Raw genomic sequence first — 13,248 nt, 5'->3', positions numbered from 1 at the left:
GATGACAGGCACCTCAACAGTAAAGACTTTATATCATCTTCTATTCTTGTCAGTGGCCAGCCCAGTGCTGTGCTGTGACATAGCAGGCTCTCAATGAGCACTTGTTGAAAAAACGTATCTATCATAATGAATGCATTTTGTATTATCTCTGATGGGCAGACATTTAATGAGACTTTTTTTCTGTCACTGGCATTTTAATATTCTTTTAAGTAAGCCTTAATAGGGGGAGGAGAGATGATTCTGACTGTAAATAAACTTTGATGGTTTGTCTTCTTGGTTTTGTTTTAATTTAGGTTGAACCATATGAAATTGTTGCTATTTGATCAGGTTTTTTTTTTTTTTTTGACCTACAAATACAGCAATTTCGTATACAACCTAAATTAAAATATAGGACTTTTTTTAACAGACATTTTAAAACTAAAAATAAGTCATAAGCCACTTATCTCTCCATCCAAGGAGAGTAGAAGAACTTCATCCTAAATAAGTTTTAAAGGGATGACCGGCCAAAAAAATTTATATTCTGATTGTACCTCCTGAGATCTTGTTTGTTATATTGAGTACAGTTACACACTGGGTGCAATAGGTGAAGATTGAATATGATGGCCTCTTCTCTACAATCATTGACTTGTCATTTAGTAATTGCAAGTATTGAAAGGTGGTCGCAAAGATATGAAACATTCCTGGAAGTAATTGTCACCTCCACAAAGAAAAAAGGAAAAGAAAGAAGCAAGGAAGATAAATAAAAAAGTTTGCCTTAAAGTTTCCATATGGCACTTAGTAAACATTAGTGGAATGCAATGCAAATAACAAAAACATTGACTCTAAATAGTCAATTTTTCTTCCGTGTTTCTGTGTGGTCCCATTAACACTTTTGCAAACATAGTCAAGGAATTTTTGCAAACCAATTTTTTACCCAAGACAGAGTAAGGGCTATAAAATTGCCTTCTAAAAAAACCACCTATAAAAACAAACCTGAAATACTCTGAGCTTGCTGTAAAAGATATGATGGTATAAACATGATGGAGCTCTTATTGATCCTCAATACCTAAATATAACATTGCTTTGAATAACAAATGAGAATGATATAAATATGCCAAATACGAGTGCATTACCCTAAATAAAACCAGTAAATTGTGAGGCTTGATATAAAAGTGAAATATACTAATGGAATAATGTCTAGATTGTTCCCATCAAGAATGTAGTATAACATTAAACCAGGCAAAACGAAAGAGAGAAATTAATTTTTAGGAATATTATTTATCTTTCTTTTTACTGCACATTTTATGGCCCTTTCCCAAGAAACCTTACCGATGACTGATTCATTGTTTTGAGGGCTGAAAAGAAGCCTGACTGAGTTATGCAGCCACAGGCTTGTCAGTCAGGCTACAGTTTCTGAAAGTGGTGTTGTGAATGAGGTGACTCTTCTTGCTTGCTTGCCTCCTGGTCTCTGTTCTCCCAACCTCCATCCATCACTCACCTGACTTATCTTTCCAAGGTAAAGTTCAGATCATGGCGTTTCCCTGGATAAAAATCTCCTATCACTGCCTGCTGAGTGACATCCAAGCTCTCCAGTGGACTATAAGGCTTTTGTCGCCTGGCACTAGTCATTCCCGCTGCCTCCTGCCTCCCTCGTGCCCACCTCTCTTCTTGCCCTGCAGCCACTCCTCACCCTGGCCTTCCCTGAACACATTGTTCGGTGCTCACGTGATTCCCCCTGCCTGGAATGCCTTTCTCCTCCGCAGGCTCTAGGCGCTAGGTGAACTTCTTAGGACTCAGTTCAAGTGTCACTTTCTCCATCATTTTCTATGATTATTGCACCCGCCCTTCCCAAGAAAAATTCCTTCCTCTCCTGTATACCTGTAGCATTTGCGTATCCTTCACTTATTGCTCTTATCACTCAGGAGCATCACTTTTTGTCTCGTGTGTCTGTCTCTCCTGGTGTTCTGTGAATTCCATGATGACAGCATTGTGCCTTAATCTTTTTATTTATGAAATACAGTCCAGAGTTTTATGTGTTGCCTAGCACACAAGAGGCAAGTCATTTATGTTGGGAAAATGTAATTCCTGAAGCTTTTCGTTTCCTCTTGTGTTAAAAATCATTATTGTAAGTGACCACCTTCTCTCATTCTGCTTCACGAAATCGTTGAGCTAGAAGGCACTGCTCATGGGGGACCCCTTCACAGCCCTTTACATTGTGTTTCAGGCTTTTTTTGCAGGTGATCACTCATGGAACCCCATTCACCTCCAATCCTGATTTCTCCCATAGTCTTCTCCCTTATCCGCAAAACTTTAACATCTCCTATCCTTGCATTTTTGAGCATGGATCAATTTCATTGTAGTATCTTCCATCAAGCAAGAGGCCAGCTAAAGACACTCTTTTCCTAGAACCCGTATCTATCATCTATCAACTTTATGTTTTTAAGGACTCAGTTCAGCTACCTGTGAACCAGTCCCATTTACGTCCCTCTCTGCAGTGACAAAAAGTTAAGGCTCGTTTCAGTTAACGTAGCCTCCGCGTGGTTTGTGCTCACAGTTAACTTGGACTGCAGCCTGAATTCTCACCACCTCAGGCTCTGACTGCATTGCACGGAAAACAGGTTGTGGGGCAGGGCTTAGGTACCACAGTTTGGTAAAAGGAAATAGAAGTTGGCCAGACACAAATCCTGAGCTCTTGTCAGGTTAAGCAATTGTGCATCTAATGGAAACAGAAAATTTCAGTTTTCCCCTGTCGTTACTCCCCTAAAGAAGCTCTTAACTTGATAATGTTACTTGTTGAATAAAAGCCCAGAAACTTAGCTAGTGCTGGGCCTTAACATTTTGGAGCTGGTGTTATAACTCTGCCTTAACAATGCAAGGTAATTATATAATTCTAAATGAGGAAATAATTCCATTCCTTCATAACTCTTTGACTTAATACACTTGATAGCTATTTAAACATGTTTCTTTCTTAAACTCTCTTGTCATTCTCTTGTGACACTAAATTTCATGAGAGCAAAATCAGTAAGGCCCTCCTTTCAGCAACTTTTAACAGTGGCATTCTTTTCATATTCCTCCCATTCACTTTCCTACTCTTTTTTTCTCTGCTTCCAAAAGAAGTGAAGCCATTGGGCCATTAATTCATTTTAATTCAGCAGATACTTATTGGTCAAGTATTATGCTAGGTGTCATGGGCAATATAAAAGAACACTAAAACTTTATCCCTAATCCCAAAAAACTTCCAACTTAGAAATGAGGTAAAATCTTATATTTGGATAACTGTAATGCATGATAATGTGTCATAAATATAAGAGGTGCGAATGAAGCAGAACAATGAATTAATCTTTACAGGTAAGTAACTCTCAATATTGTAAAGCAATGGTTTCCAAACTATGTTGTTTGAGGTGCTACGTTCCTCACAAAAAACATTCTCTTGAATAAGAATGAAATACATATATCAAGCCTTACAATTCGTGATTCACAATGCATGTTTTCATATTAAAACTCTGAGAACACTTCCAGAGGAATTTGCTTATGAGTCAGAGTGGAGCAATTTGGGGACAGGAGTGAGAGAAAGCCTTGTTCTTTTGCACCATTTGAAACTTGTGACTTTTTAAATTTACTCTAAATAGCAGAGGAAGAAAGAGGGACAGACAGACAGATGGAGACAGAAAGAGATTAGAGAGAAGAGGGTCCTGCTGTAAAGATACATGGTTAACTTTGTGTTACCCGTTGTTTCCCAGATGGCTTGACCATGGAACTCTTTTTCAAATCATATCTGGTGACATACAAAATGATGCTAGGATTCTGTGGCAAAAGCCTAAGGGAACATTAGTTTGGGGCTTAGCTGAAGAAGGATTGTAAATCTTATGTTTAAATGGAGAGTTCAAATAAGTGTTACAAACCTCTTGTTCATGTGACAGTCCTCAGCTAGTTCTGTGCCTGATTTATGCCATAGCCTGAATCAGCTCAGTTCTCTTTGGCCTTAGATTGAAATTACATACCTATGGTCTTTTGTTCTCCTTAATCAAGTTCAAACTGCATCTCCCAGGAGGTGAACGCATCCCTTCCAGTTGTCTCTGAAAAGCAACTGTCCCTTCTGCTTGTGACTTGTCCCTTCTTTATAAGAGTCTCTCGCTGTTACCTTCATCCACTCTTTCACTGATGCCAGAAGCTCCTCTCTTTCCATTCTCCCTTAAAGAAAGCCCACAGCTAACCCCCTTGCTTCTTTTTTTTTTTTTTTTAAAGATTTTATTTTTTCCTTTTTCTCCCCAAAGCCCCCCCGGTACATAGTTGTGTATTCTTCGTTGTGGGTCCTTCTAGCTGTGGCATGTGGGACGCCGCCTCAGCGTGGTCCGATGAGCAGTGCCATGTCCGCGCCCAGGATTCGAACCAACGAAACACTGGGCCGCCTGCAGCGGAGCGCGCGAACTTAACCACTCGGCCACGGGGCCAGCCCCCAACCCCCTTGCTTCTTTTAGCTGCCATGCCTGCGTACTTTTTTCCATTTAGCAAAAATACCTGGAATCCCTCATGTCCATTACTCCTCCCCAGCTCCCTACTGAACTTCCACTCTCTGGTTTTTCTACCATTCCAATGCATTTGGCTGCTTCAAGTCAAACAGGATGATTATTGGTTGTTTTTCTTTTTGTCAATTTCTAGAATAATTTAAATTCCTTATCACCCTGGACATATTTCCCGAACTCAAGACTGCTTTGCTTTCTCTCATTCTACTTCCATAACCTGTTGTCTGTTCTTTACCTGAGTATCTCATTCAGGAAGCTGGGTCCTCCTTCCTCCACGAGGCCTTTCCGTGTGAGGCCATAAATATGCTTGTGATTCTCTCTTCTCCTGCCTCCTCACTGTGTGTATTGAGCACTTGACTCACTTTTTATCTGGTTATTTAATTCTCCTACTTATTTGATTCTGTTATATCTGCATATATTCACATTATGCTAGTATGAACCCGCCTTAAATTATAAACTAAGCCGGGACGGAAACTATTTCTATTGAACTGGGTCTCAGCAAAGCATTACGTATGTATGTGATTTGACTATTTTCCTGTGATGAAAGCTAATAAATGGCACCCTTTTCTGAAAAAAGACACAGCAGACCTTGTTCTGTCTGGGTCCTGAGGAAATAAGAGGCCCGTATCAGCCGGGAACCTACCCTGACTGTCATTTCCCTGAGATCTGAGTCCCCACTGTTCACTCTTCTCATTTCCCACACTTCTTTGTATCTCTCTTTTTCTGCTTATCGTTATTTCCCTGCTATTTCAGTTTTCTACTTGCTCATGTGAAATGTTACAGTCATCTACTAAGAATGTTTAAGGGTCAACTGTGAGCAAAGCAAAGCAGTGGTAAGGGATAAGAGAATACCAAAAGCTATGACACAGTCCATGCTCTTTCCCCCGCTTGCCTTCTTAGAACTTACAATGTGGTTAGGGAGATGGAGCATGCAAACAAAATGCTGGGGAAGAATGAAGTACTCACAGGAGGAGGACAGATGAGTTTGCTTCAGAGCTCGGAGAAGGGGAAGTTCAGTATGAGCTATATTGATGACAAGCTGGGGAAAGTTTTGCAGAGAAAGTGAAGCTTGAATTGGATCTTACAGAAGGGGTAGAATTTAGCTTAGTTGGAAAGATCAGGAAGGGCATTTGTTTGGAGTAGAATGCATAATGGTAAGTCTTGAAGATGAGAAAGAAGAGAATGTAGGACCAGGCTGTTGAGTGACTGATGGTCAGGGGAGGAAAACCAAGTTTTAACCTATAGGCTTAGTATTTCAAGGAGCAGCTTGAAGTTTTACCTGTTTTCTACTTTAAGTAGAATAAAAATTCCCTTTTAAAGTATATTTCAGAGTCATTGATATAGGCAATGGAGAGTTATTGGAGGTTTTTGAACAAGGAAGTTATGTGATAAAAGCAGGATTTCAAGACAGTTAGTCTGGCATTAATATGTAGAAGGATTTGAGGAGAGTGGAAATGGAAGGAAGGAGATCAGCAGTGGAGAGACCGACCATTGCCATGGCCCAGGTTCAAGGCCATGAGGTCTGGCCTGGACCAAAGAAGAAATGCAGACACGTAGACAATAGCTGCCTTAGGTCCAGTTCCCCAGAAACAAACCCTGAGAGAAGGAGTCAAGTGAGAGGGATTTACCAAGGGAGAGCTTCCAAGAGGAAATAGGAAGGGATTGGGGGAGCAAAAAGAGGAGCCACAGAGGACACACAAGGGGGTGATTTCAGGTGAAGTCTAGGCCTCAGCCTGGTGTGGAAGGGGAGCTCCAAATTGTGTCAGGGCTTGGGTGCACTCAGGCTTCACCTGTGGAGCAGGGCAATGGGCGAGGAGGGAGAAAAAACTCCCAGGCACTTCTGGCTCTTTAACCCTTTGAGACAAAGCAGCTCTAGCAGTCCAAGGGCAGTCCTCTGACGAGAATCGCAGGTGGAGTTGCTAGGAGCAAAGTAAAAGAAAAGGTGAGAGAACGGCAGTTATAAGTTCTCTATCTTCACGTTTACAAAGAATAAGCTTATGGAAGTGAGATATATGTTAGGTAGGTACGTAAGTAGAGAGAGAGAGAAGATATAAAGCACTGATCTCTGACTCACAAGGATTTAAACATGTTCTGCTCTTCCTGGTGTGAAGATAATTTATCCAGATAATCTAATAGTTCCTAGTAGGTTCGATATGTAAAGTGTGCTATAAATGTGAAATGTTATGGCACTAAGCAGCTTTGTTTTGTTAGCATGACTTCCACCTCTTCTCTCCATGTGTAAGTGAGATACTCTCTTTTTCCTGAGAAGTTAACAGTTTATGACTAGAATTTGATTGAAGTCAATAAAATGGAGCAAAGTGTATTCATTAGTAAAACGTAGTAGGACTGTCGGGCAGTGCTGTGTACAACCACATTTGAGATGCATGGTCATAACTTTAAAGTGAGGCCAGTCCACAGGTTGTTTGATTTTTGTCTAGCCACATTCCATGTCACAGAAGCAGCCACTAGAAGGAGATATTTGGACCTAACCAGAGTTGGAAGTTAGCCAAGTGAGTTAATGGAGGGAAAAAAAGGTTAAGGGAGTTAAATGTTTGCCAGTAAATGATTATGGTGATGGACCATGAAGTCCAGGCTAGATACAAAAAAAAGAAAAAAAAGATGTATGAATTCATTGGAAGTGTTGATGTGGTCAGTGAATTGATGAATTAGATATACCAGGTAAATGAGCTGAAGGTAATGGTCAGAGAGAAGATCACTTGAAATTGACATTGAAGTGCTGCAATTTTTCAGGTGACAAGGTCAAGGATAAGACCTTGGGAGTAGAAGACATAGGTGGCCTAGAGGAAAAGGTTACGAAGCCGAGGCAGTGAAAGAAGTAAGAGAGGAGGGTGTTCAACAGATTCATCCAAGTAATAAAATGTCCAAGAATAATGTCAGGGGTGACAGTCTTCAGAGTGCTTTAGCCTCCTGCTTAATCAAATAAAAACAAAGAGAAATAAAAACAAAACCAACTCTGTAAGATGTCCTGAATGGATGAGCACTTAACTTCCAGAGCAGCATTTATTCACCTTGGTACTCTAAATTAGGCCTAATGATTATCTAAGTAACAAAACCATTTTACTTTTATTTGCACCGAACATTTATATGCACAAAGACAAGGTCAAACCTACATGGTTTCCCTTCATAATTATTCAGTGTCTCCATGAATTACTAATTAAAAGCTATCAGGGTCATTGAGAAGATAAATTTAAATCTATGCAGAGAGTAATAGATAACTGTCCATAACATGTAATTATAAGTCAAGGAAATAACCTGAATTGGAGTCATGGGTGTGTCCTCATCCATTTTGTTATTTCTGTGTGTAATTAGTTGGTTGTATCCTACCTTATTTCCAAAGGGGCTTCTGGTCATCTTTATTCCAATTATAATAGCACATGGTCTTGGGACAGATGCTGATGGATGGATGGGGTGAAAGATATATTCATGGAAGAGCAGGGCTAACCTGAACATGGACTGAGCAGACTGCTTGTTCATTCAGCTTATGATGCGACTTATCTTACGCTTGTGTATATTCTCTAGTTATTTCTTGTTTATCCTACACCTGACTAAGCAAGCCTAAGGAGAGATTCCTATGTTACTATTTCCTTCTTTAAATATGATCTGTTTGTCTGTTTGATCATATTCTCTAGTGTCTCTTAGTTAGCTAGCTAGCTAATGGAATTCATTGAGTAGTCATGAAATGAGGCAGCACTTACAGAAGTTAGCAAGGGCAGGTGATTGGAGAATTGGGGGGTGGTGTTTGGGGGTGAGGGAGGTGCATTTTTATCAAGAGGAAGTAGAGTGATAGAAAGAGCCCTAGGATAAGGGATACATGTCTTAGACTAGGCTCCCTTCTCCCCCTTCGCTATGGGGAGTAAGGTTTTTAAACTCAGTTTCCTCATTTATAAAATGTGATATTAATTTCCATGACTATAATTTGAATAAATTAGGAGAGAAAGTTCTTTAAAAAGCAGTAAAAATAAGGATCGTATTCTTATTTAGGAATGACAGCATAATTACTCCAAGATGTCTAGGGTACTCTGGCAGGTAGTTCAAAGATGATCAAGATTATTCTAAAGTGGAGATTCTCTTGTCCTTTTCTGCAAATGCCAGAGTATCCTTTTGGTTTCCAAAAAGACCTAGCTGTGGAAATGTATCAATAAATCAGACATACAATTAAGCCTAAAGATTTCTGATAATGGTAATGTCAGCAGGGGAGGCTAGAAGGTAGATGCTGATCCTTTGTGCCACTTGGAAATAGGATCAGACTTGGAAATAGGATTAGCTGTAAAGCAAGCACCAGAGGCATCTTTACCAATAGGCGAACCAGGCAACTGCCTTGGAAAGAAGGCAGCTCATCTCAAATTACCTCCCATACCCGAGAAATGAAGTGCCCAGAATTCCTACATTAAAAAGATATTCCTGAGGCCAGCCCAGTGGTGTAGTGGTTAAGTTCGTGTGCTCTGCTTTGGCGGCCCGGGGTTTGCAGGTGTGGATCCCGGGCATGGACCTATATACTGCTCATTAGGCCATGCTGTGGCAGCGACCCACTTATAAAATAGAGGAAGACTGGCACGGATGTTAGCTCAGAGCCAGTCTTCCTCACCAAAAATAAATAAATAAATAAATAAAATAAAATAAATAAATAAATAAAAGAAAAAAAGACCTTCTTTTTGGGTGAAGAATTCTCTGAGTCCCTAATTTTGAGCTAGGAAGGTCAGACAAACAGTTATCTTCAGTTACAGTTCTTGATGTAGATTAGTTTATAGGTTTGCATAAACCTCTAAAGAAGGGCACAGAAAAAGAAAAAGTGGGCATCTCTGTAGGGGAGGAATATAGAGTGAGGGAAATTGAATCTGGGGGCTGCTTTATCTTCCATTTCGTTTTACTTCATGGTAGCTCTGCAGTTAGCTGCCTGCATGATTCAGTCTGTGGAACACGGTGAAAGGAGGAAAGCAGTAAGAGAGAGAAGACAGAGAACAAGAAAAGGGGTGGTGGGGAGAAGGGCTGATTTGGGAGAAATGAAGCCACCACTGAGCTACAGAGAGCATGAAGCACAGTGCATCCCTGCTTATTCGTCCAGCCTCCGCCTGCTCCACTCTCCCCTCATAGCCTGGGCCAGGCTCACTGACATTCTTCCCGTTCTTAGGGCAGCCCTCCCTCTTTCCCATCTCAGCTTCTTCACGTACACACTTCCTTTTGTGTGGACCAATCCTCCCTCTCAGACACCATCCAGGATCGGCCTCCGCCCTCCTAGGACCTATCCTTTAAGTCTCCACTTAAATATCTCTTCTGAAAGGCCTTCGCTGAGCCCCCTTGTTAAATTAGGGCCCTACGTTGTGCTTGCTAGTGACAGCTTTTCCATTAAAGCCCTCTTCACAGTTTGCAATTGACTGCGTCCTTGAATAATCATGTGTTTAATCTCTCTCCCCCCATAGTTTAGAAGTTGCATGAAGGCAGGGACCGTGTCAGTGTGTTTCACATTCTACCCCCCAAGGCCAACAGAGTCATTCAGTAAAAACTGTTGAAAAGATAAACCAATCATTTGAGAAGTTTAATAACAGCATTTTCATTTTTGTTCTTTAGGCTATGAATATGCACAGAGTGGCAACGATTGCTGTCAAAGTAGAAAGATTTGGATTCTGGTAGATTTTTAAACTCATGTGAAAGACTAAAATGTATTACATCTGATCTATGTGTTTAAACTGAAGAAAAGTGAAACAGGGAATATGCTAGATGGATAACTCACAGTGGCTTGGTATTTCAGGTTGGAATTGTACAGTATGGAGAAAACGTAACCCATGAGTTCAACCTCAATAAGTACTCGTCGACGGAAGAGGTGCTTGTTGCAGCGAATAAAATAGTCCAGAGAGGAGGCCGCCAGACCATGACAGCCCTTGGGATAGACACAGCAAGGTACATGGGTAAAAAATAAACGCAAGTAAAAGACTGCAAAATAATTGATAGCCATCTGGCCCTTTGGAGTATTCATTGAACATTTACCTTAGCAATACTTAAAACTATCCTGTTTAAAATTAGATTCACCTGAGTAACTAATAGTTACAGGATCAAGTTTTTTCTGTATTATAATCTCACCACTCTTCTTATCTTTCCTCTTATTCCGAAGGTTTAATTGATGGAGAATCAGTCCAAAAAAGTCACTGTAGTCTACCACAGCATGCTCTTGGGCGCTAAAACGTATCAGTGAATATCGTTTCCCTTTATTTTTTGTTTTCAGTTTCTACTTGTCTCAATTTTTATAAAAATGGATAACTATGAGTCCACTTCTGCTCAATATGTATTCATATCCTCATATGTCTTTACTTTTACAGTACCTGACTTAGGGTTATTGAAGTTCCCAAATGAGACTTTTTAAGAGGCCAAATTAAATCTTGTCTTATTTGAAATCATTTTCAGTGCAGAGATTGAAAGAAGTGGAAAGGATTTCATCCTTTGTAATGCTCTCTCTCTCTTCCTTACTTTCTCCAGATTCCCTCTGATGTTCCCCCCCCCCCCCACCTCCTCCTTTCTGCAGTTTCCTTCATGGAGAGCACATGGTCCACTTCTGACTCACTCTCTAAGAACCTACAGAACTGTCCTTTTCTTACAAAGTAGAACATTTCTTTTCTGTATTTTCTCTGATCTCATTCAGCTCTTGCTGTTTCTCCCCTTAGTCACCATGAAAGCTAGTAAGTTTCTGAACAAAAACTAAACAATATGAAAATCACAACAAATCTAATAAGCAGTTTGACTGATGTTAAGGGTTCTTCTGTGAAATGCCTCCAACTTCTGGATTCTCACCTGATTTTGAAGAGCTAATTACCCATGCTCTGCCTGCCTGCGAAGCTCAGTGTTTTAAGGGGGTTAAAATAGTTAATATGGATACTCCAAAGAATGGGTTGGATATTCAAAAATTTAAAATTTCATGTGCAGCTTCAGATTCGTAAATGTTAGAAAAGCATGTGGTTCTAGTTATACAAGGTCCAAGAGAAAATAACCACAAACAGTTGGGTGATTATATGTTTACCTGCCCGTCGGATCACCAATTTGCATGCACAAAAAGCCCATGTGTTTAGGTGTACTGAATGCACCCTCCTAAATAATTGAGTAAATGTGACTGCACTTTCAAAGTAAGTCAGAGTGTTCTTTGAAAGCTCCAAGACTGTAGGGAGCTGTGTATTTTCCAAAGACAACCATTTAAGAATGAATATTCAACTTTGAAAACTAACTGAAGAAATATTCTGGCTGCTTTGGCTCCTGCATAAATACCACTCGAAATACCATTTCCCTATATGGTTTCTGCCTACTTGTTTCCCAAAGTCTCTAGTTGTAGGACACAGACTTTACTGAGTTTTGTGTGTGTATAAAACTCCGTAACGATGTTACTAAGTAACCTTCTTGTACACTAGTTTTTCATGTTTAAGCATATTTTTAATTGCTCTGTATTCCTTTCAGGGAGGGCCAGTTGCAAACAATATTTTTAATTTTTTTGAATCCTTTACTTTCATTTTCAGTGTCTCCCAGTTCAAAATATTTTTTGTGTCCTCTTTGTCCTATCCCAAATTTCCTTTCTTTTCAGTAGGTTCACCGTGTTTAATCATGAGGCCTGGATCCTCCTGTCCCAAAGAGATTCTCCTTGGATATTTTAATGTTTAAAAGCATGCAGGGAGATGGATCCTTAATTCAAAGAAAGGACTTTGGATGGTGGTACTTGGAGTCAAGGGCAATTTGCTGAGGAAGATATTTGGAGCAGAAAGAGTGTACTCAGGATTTCTGCCAGTGGCAGAAATATAATGTATTCTCACATTATATAAACCCAGCCCTGGTTTCAGAGCCAGCAGATTTTCTTTAAGAAAGGTCTTTTGATCATCTTCTTCAGCTGATATTCATTTAGTTATGGCCTTGATCTTGGAGAGAATTAGGAAGTTTTGGTGATACTCTAAGGAATTAAAACTGTAAAAAGTATTGACTCTCATACAATATCCATGTTTGGACTTCACTGAAAGACTAGCCTTTAACATCTGTTTTCACCTTTGTGCATATAAAGACATCAGAAAATCTATGTGTATAGTGTAGAGGGCAGAGAAACACAGTTACGCAGTGATCATTTTTTTTAAATAGCTTATTTTTTTCTTTTGAAAATTTTAAGAAAAATAGAAAAAATAGTACAATAAAATCCTGTGTATGCACCAAACAGTTGTTAGCATCCTGTCACATTTGCTTTAAGTCCTTTTAAAGAAAAAATAATCACAGATAAAATCCCTTTGCCCCCGTCACCAGGATCCCCTTTCCCTGCTCACAGAATACCCACAATTGCCCATTGACTGTGTATCTACAGTAAAACTAATGTGTCTTGTGCAAACGGTTTAGAAGGTTAGTCTGAGAGAGATATTTCTGTGGCGTGTCCCAGACTGCAGCTGTTTGCCCTCATGAGCAAAGTAAAATATTGACGCGGGTCATTCAGTACAATGATTGCTATACTTTATATCAAAATCTAAAAAATATGACATCCTTTCATCGTTTCAGTCCTAAATAAAATGTGCTCTTCTCTTTCAAGACTCTGGAGAGGAAAATGAATTGAGTTACAGAAGGTAATAGAGAAGGGGAAAGTGTGCCTGTGTGTAGAATACACAAAACAAACAAAAATTGTCAATTTCTCCTATCGTCCATCTCTTTCCATAAATCCTTGTTGAATTAAATCACAATTCCTTTCTTTGCAATCAGGTTATAGCATTTTTCCTTCTCT

General features: G+C 39.8%; 1 protein-coding gene across 3 annotated transcripts in view; it reads left to right on the top strand.

Annotated features, from left to right (window-relative positions):
- The window catches only part of ITGA1 (integrin subunit alpha 1), a 164,297-nt gene that overhangs the window by 69,501 nt on the left and 81,548 nt on the right, over positions 1–13,248 (top strand). For all 3 annotated transcript variants that reach the window (XM_070519662.1, XM_070519661.1, XM_044771387.2), the window contains exon 7: positions 10,270–10,418. In XM_070519662.1, the coding sequence (XP_070375763.1) occupies positions 10,270–10,418 (149 nt within the window). The remainder of the gene's footprint in view (positions 1–10,269; positions 10,419–13,248) is intronic.

The sequence above is a fragment of the Equus asinus genome, chromosome 10, assembly GCF_041296235.1.
Source record: "Equus asinus isolate D_3611 breed Donkey chromosome 10, EquAss-T2T_v2, whole genome shotgun sequence".
Lineage (NCBI taxonomy): Eukaryota > Metazoa > Chordata > Mammalia > Perissodactyla > Equidae > Equus > Equus asinus.
This window is presented reverse-complemented; position numbering and strand designations above follow the sequence as displayed.